Source organism: Protopterus annectens, chromosome 14.part0 (genome assembly GCF_019279795.1).
Source record: "Protopterus annectens isolate FY-2018-M chromosome 14.part0, PAN1.0, whole genome shotgun sequence".
Lineage (NCBI taxonomy): Eukaryota > Metazoa > Chordata > Ceratodontiformes > Protopteridae > Protopterus > Protopterus annectens.
The window spans coordinates 479151361-479157909 of record NC_056748.1 but is presented as its reverse complement, the minus strand read 5'-3'; the positions used below and the strand labels follow the sequence as shown (position 1 = coordinate 479157909).

At 38.9% G+C, this 6549-nt stretch overlaps 1 protein-coding gene across 3 annotated transcripts in view; it reads left to right on the top strand.

Moving 5' to 3' along the window:
- The window catches only part of ZDHHC16 (zinc finger DHHC-type palmitoyltransferase 16), a 558609-nt gene that overhangs the window by 338042 nt on the left and 214018 nt on the right, over nt 1–6549 (top strand). For 2 of the 3 annotated variants that reach the window (XM_044056233.1, XM_044056232.1), the window contains exon 7: nt 1615–1662. The exons of the other annotated variant lie outside the window; for it this stretch is intronic. In XM_044056233.1, the coding sequence (XP_043912168.1) occupies nt 1615–1662 (48 nt within the window). The remainder of the gene's footprint in view (nt 1–1614; nt 1663–6549) is intronic. 3 annotated transcript variants of the gene reach the window in all.

The following is a 6549-nucleotide window of genomic DNA, read 5'->3' as shown; positions in this document are numbered from 1 at the left end:
GACTGTATGGCTGTGTTGCAGAGAACAGGTATGGCCTGAGGGGCTGGTACTGGCAAGACGTGAATGGTCTTAAGACTTGCTGGCCTTGAAATATCTGTGTGCTATCACCATTCATCTTTAATTGTTTTTTTTTTTTTTTTTTTTTTTTTTTTTGTTGAAGATAGAAAGTTTGGTTAAAACCACATTATAGTCTTCTGTCTTGGTATATGAAGCTTGAAACTATGAACCTAAGACAAGACACATCCTTTAGAATTCTAATACTCTCCTTTCCAGCATTCAACGTAGAAACAGATATTTACTGTATCACATAGTTTTCCATTCGATAATTCACATGCTTTTCAGTCTAAATAATGAAGAACGAGGCATCAGAGTCACTCTATCAGCTTCTATAAAGTGACTGAGAAGATGGCATAATGAAACTCCTATCAGAGTGCAGGGCAAAGACAGAAATATAAAAAAAGATAGTTATTGCACATCATTCATAAAGGATGTCAGGAACAGCCTGCTCACCAGTCCACACAATATCAGTGGCATATGGAAGGAGTACATTCAGCAGCTTCTTAATGAAGAAAACCCTACAGAAGCTGTACTGCCCCAGACGTAGACTACAGTTAAAGAAGAGGATCCCACCCTAGAAGAACAAAGAACATTAGTAAAAAAAATAAATTCAGGGAAAGCAGCAGGATGATTAATGATGATATCACTGATGACTAAATGATGTTCATGTGCGCCAAGTTATGTTGTAAATTGCTTTTGCCACAAGCTGTGTTGTAGGGAATGTGTGTGTATATTACTCTTTATTGTCATAGTTTGCGGTGCTATTCTAGTGCTGTTTCAGTGTTATGTACCACAGGTACTGCAGGTGTGTGTGTGTGTGTGTGTGTGTGTGTGTGTGTGTGTGTGTGTGTGTGTGTGTGTGTGTGTGTGTGTGTACACATGCATTCACTTGTGCATTTTATTAACTCACTTTTTAGTTTTTCTTCTCCTCACACTCCCTTCACTCTTAGTCAAGGCTGTTTTCACTTTGACGTGGTGGTTGAAGTTACTTAACTTTGTCCATACAGCGTTCTTATGTCTGCAGTTCTTTTTGAGGCAGCACTGTCTAAATGTATTCTGTTTTAGGTCATACTGACTCAGTAAGTGTGATACTGAGCACTGCCACTAGAATCTTATGACTGAGTTAATTTTCTCACTTAAGTGTTGAACACACTCTACTAAATTTTCATTTAGAGTGAGCCATTTTTTAGGATGAAAATGTCATAACAAGCAGATCATGTTGTATGGAAGGAATGAGCTGATGCATCTGTGAGTCAGATACCACTTGACTGGCTTTTTCATTTTGTGCCTACATGTGGTTTTCTGAAGTCGCTGCTATAAGTTATTTTGCTCCCTGTGTACTCTGAGTGATACTGTGTGATCGCACATTATATATTTTACAGGTAAACTTCAGGGTAGTGTATCAGAAGTGTCATCGTAAACCCTAATAATTGCTTATATATAACCACTATTATTTAGGGTTATTTCTTACTGTTTCAAAAATAAGCACTGTACCCTGTTGTGAATTTTATGTATAGATTTTAACTTAATTAATATTCTGTTTTTCATTTCTAATAGCGAATGAAAACTTTTGAGAGGGCGAAACTTCAGAAGGCGGCCAATGAGGTGGGAACTGCAGACTTTGCTGCTGGAGGCAGTACTGGGGCAGCAGGTCATATCTGAGTAGGCAGCTAATCCCCTTTAATAGTTTAATTTAATACTACAGTTGTGCTTTTTTGCACCACCGAATAATGTGTGGGTTATGGGTGTGATAGAATGACCGTTGCACTTAGATGGGCCAGTTTTATCTGCCAAACTGGATCACCAGTGGCTTGTACTGAGGGAGAAATGCTGTGCGTCTTAGATCTCATTTACCTCCATGGACAGGGACAGTAAAAGTGACAGCATTTCAGAAGCCCCCATTCTTTGTGTGCTAGATTACTGGGCATCATTCATTCTGATACTTGTTGAGCAATAGTATTTTCTCACTGTGTGGGGTAATAAATGGAGAAGCATGTTGTCAGACAGATGTTGGTAGCCCCTCATGGACACCTTTTACATTCCTTACCTCAATCCTCATTATTTAAGAAGGTGGCCTTCAACATATATTTTCCTTATGTTCATTAATAAGGGAGCTGCCATTGAGCTGAATGTGGATCCTGCTTTGGGTTAACTGAGGTGATAACTATTTCAGAGCTGACCCTAAACCACTGGCAAGGTTACATAAGCTGCTGACCCAAGTACTTGGAGTTAATGATTGCTGGACCCTTGGATTCAGGTTGTGGACTTTGGCGAGATAACGATTAGGGGGCTTCTACTAGCAACATGCATATTGTCCCTATGGAATGATGTGCTGGAATGCAGTTCTGTACCTTTACTGCCTTGACAAGCTAATGCTACTGGGTTTAAGTATATTGCTGCCTGAAGACTGCCCCAGTTACTGAGTCAGGTGGCATGCTACTTTCATTGTTATGACTGCCAAAATGTATGTAAATGTTGATTTCTTGTGCTTGTGTTGTAGCTGTAATATTGATGTGATTCTTCTTAGTTTATGAAAGTCTTGTATGGGCATCATTTGTGTTGCTCATTGCTCTAATTACATTCCCATCCTGCTTCTGGATCGGTGCAAATTGTCTTTGTGACTGTCCTTGTTCAAATTTTGTTTTTGATGCAGTATCTCCTTTCCAGTTTTCCCAGTGAGGAAAATGGGTCTGCTACAAGTATAAGGAATGTCATTAATTACATTACTTGGCTGTTTCCTGAGATAATTTCCCAAGTGTTGTAGCAGGCATGAAGCATGAGCATGGAAGAGGAAGTTATTTTTAAAATCGGTAGACTTGGGTTGTAATAATTTCTTTTGTGCCCCCTTTTTACTTATTTTACATATTGCAGAATTATTTTATAATCTCATTTAAGTGTTTTAGTTCTAAATTCCCATGAGAACTTGCTGCTAGTAAGCTGGTATATTTTTTATGCTAGTTTGATTTTATGTAGCATGATTTTCTTAGGAGTTGTAGCATGGATCGATTTCAGGCTTCTTTTTTAAAATGAAATATTCCTGAAATCGTGAAAATATATTAGACAAAGGGGTACATTCTAAATTTTTTAAGAAGCTAAAAAAAACAAATATGCAGGCGTTTGTCTGATGTGAAAGGCTTTAATATGGCTTTATTGGAAGAGCATGAAATATAAATAGAGAGTGCAGAAAGTTACATACCAGACATACTGAACATGACATATTAACAAAGGTAACATTTTTGATATGTGCCAGCCAGCTAATGGAGAGGCTTTTGCTGGGCTCATGATGCCACAGGTATGATTGATTATGGTATGCTATGGTTGATGAAACTATGCAAAACTTGTTGCATTTTCATTCTCGTGCATGGGTCTGGATTACTGTTGGCCTTTACAGTAGCCAAAAGCATTACCTTACAAGTATGTTGACAGCAGAGGTGGAGAGAAGAAATCAAAATGTTCAGAGCTTTCACGGCATCCTATCTGGGTAAGGACAAGGGCTTCCCATAGAGGATGATCCAGGTCCACGCTGCTCTAGTGTGCACTTTTCCTTGCCCTCCAGTTCCCCAAACAAAAACTAGACACATTAACAGTGACTGTAGAGTCCAAGTATAAAAATACGTTTCCTAAAGGATGAAGCCCTTGCCCAAAAGGGCACTCTGGGGACCACCTAGATGTACATGGGTCAGATAAGAGCATTGGGAGCAAGTATGTGTTAAGTCAGAGGACAGACTTGCGTAGCTTTGTCTAGTCTCTGGGATGGTCATGGGAAGGCATGCTGCAAGATGAAAAAAAGCTGTTTAATAGCAACAAATCTGGTAATTTTAAAGAAGGAAAGCTGCATTGTATCTAAAACCAGCTGTGATTCAAGTAAAGCTTACTGTGAAATTAGGATAGGTATATATGAGAATGCAACTTTTCTCACATACATGCACACAAGGTGCTGGAATCTGTTGTTTTTTGGATGTCTGACATTTTGGTTTTAGATTTTATATTTTTCTCTAGATTTCCATTCCTCTGGATAAAGCTCCATTATTGTTTTGTGTTATTTTAACAATTTGCCCTTCAGATTAAAATACATTTTGGCATTTGTCCCTTAACCTGTAATTCATTTTGTTTCTTTCAGGTGTCTCTCACAACTTAGTCTTAGAGGAATCAATTAGGAATTCTCAAGAGATTTTAAACACATTTTACACACATGTTTCACGTGGCGTAGTATGTTGATATTATTTCTAGTTAGGGAAAAAAGTGAGCTTTCTAAAATATTTTTTAAAAGTTCATGTACACATATTTAGATGAATGTTTAAAGGGTACATCCGTCTGCATACGTTTGCTAATTAATTTGCTCTAGTTTATTCAAAGAGCACATCTTGTGACTGAAATGCTGAATATGTGCCATGGTATCTTGCATAACAGTTGATGTTTATGCATCTGATATTGAATTATTCAGTAGTATTACAGCACAGCTTGTTGTGTACAAAAAGTGAATGTATTTAAATAATGAGAGCAAACGTTGAGGTATGTAGCAAAAATTTAATCACAAGTGTCATAGAAATTGCCTTAGTAGACCCCAACACTGCGATGTGAGGTAAAAAGCCCTGACTGTGACCAAGACAACCTTAGTTCAGTTAGCAGCTTGTTCATTTCTAAGCCTAATAGCTAATAAATGATTTTGTAATGAATGCAAACTGTAGATCCATGAACGTGATATACCTAGCCACATATCAGTTCTGCAGTAGTTATGTAGGCAAAACCAACTGCATGCTAAAAACTAGGATTTTGAATCATTATCTGTTAGGCTAAGAAGTGAACATAATGCACTTTACAGACTCATTCTAGCTGCTTCAGGACATGCATTTAAATTTCAGGTTATTAGCCTCATACCTCAAGGAAACAGAGGGGGCAATATACTGTTAACAGAACAGAATGTGAAGTGGCCAAATGGATTATAGAATTGACAGCACACAGACAGCCTGGTCTCAATGAAGTCTTTCCTATTAAGCCAGCCTTAAAGAAAAGGCGGGTTTAATACTGAACACTAATTGGTCAATTATAATTTAAAATGCTTGTTGTTTGTATCTTCATTTGTCTGAAGAAGGGTAGTCACCCGAAAGCGCTTACAATGCAGTGTTTGGATTTTATTTTGTTTTTTACTTGCCATCGTATTTATCTGAAGAATAAATTATTTCCATATTTGGTAACAGCTTTTTTTTCTTTTTGTATTTAAATAATGAGAGCAAATGTTGAGGTATGTAGCAAAAATTTAATCACAAGTGTCATAGAAATTGCCTTAGTAGACCCCAACACTGCGATGTGAGGTAAAAAGCCCTGACTGTGACCAAGACAACCTTAGATCAGTTAGCAGCTTGGATACTGAAGAAGCTGGGCAGGGATTGGTAGATGAAGAGGAGTGTTTTTTTTTTTTTTTTTGTCAGCTTGTCCATTTATGTGAGGAGGGGGTTTCTCTGGTGATCTGAGAAAAGCACCGGGTGATGGGGGCTGTACCTTAAGCTGGTACAGATTACCATTAAAATTTTGCATAGAAAAAAAAAGTGTAAAATGGTGGGGGGGGCTGAGTTAACTGGCATTGTGTGATGATGTGCTTGACATCAATTGCTCCAGCCATTTAGGGCATGTAAAATGTGCATCACTGTTGCCTGCTGTGCTCTGAGCCAGTTCCCCTTCTCAGCCCACAACTGATGCAGGCCCAGTCCTAGGAAGGGGTAGTACTGGGGACACTTAAGGAAAAAAATCAAGCAGGAAGAGCAGACAATAATGCACCTTATGGTTAGCTGGGAAAGTTTACAAAGGGGGCCAGTAGAATTGCTATTGTAGTCTTTCTAGCTTATTTGCTAATTTTAAAGATGAAGCTTTAAATGAAAGATTTGTATCATCCATTACTATATTAACAAGAGAGCATCTTTAATGAAACCCTGTCTTCTTCTTCTTCTGTTGGCTTTTCCTGGTTAGGGGTCGCCACAGCAGATCACCTGTCCGCTTATGACTGGCAGTGGAGTTTTACGGTGTCTAGTTGCCAGCCCGACACCCAACCTTCCAAGGAAGGCACACACACACTCATGCCTAGGGCCAATTTAGAGTGTCCAATCCACCTACAGCATGTCTTTGGGATGTGGGAGGAAGCCAGGGCACCCGGAGGAAACCTATGCGACCACAGGGAGGACATGCACACTCCACACAAAAGGCACCCCAGCCAAGAATCAAACCGGAGAACCTCTTGCTTTGAGGCGGCAATGCTAACCGCTGCACCACCGTGGCCGCCTAATGAAACCCTCTCTAAACATCCTTAATTAAGCCCTACAATATTTACTTTTAGCTTGGAGTAGTAGTCACTGTATAATGAGAGTTGGTTTGTTTTGATGATGTTAATAGCACTTTGAGATTTTTTTTTTAATCGGGTTCGCCTTCAGAATAGAGAAATGGTCAAAACAGCTTTTCAGATTTTTGCTTGTGTGGCTAGGATTTAATCTGACCAGAACC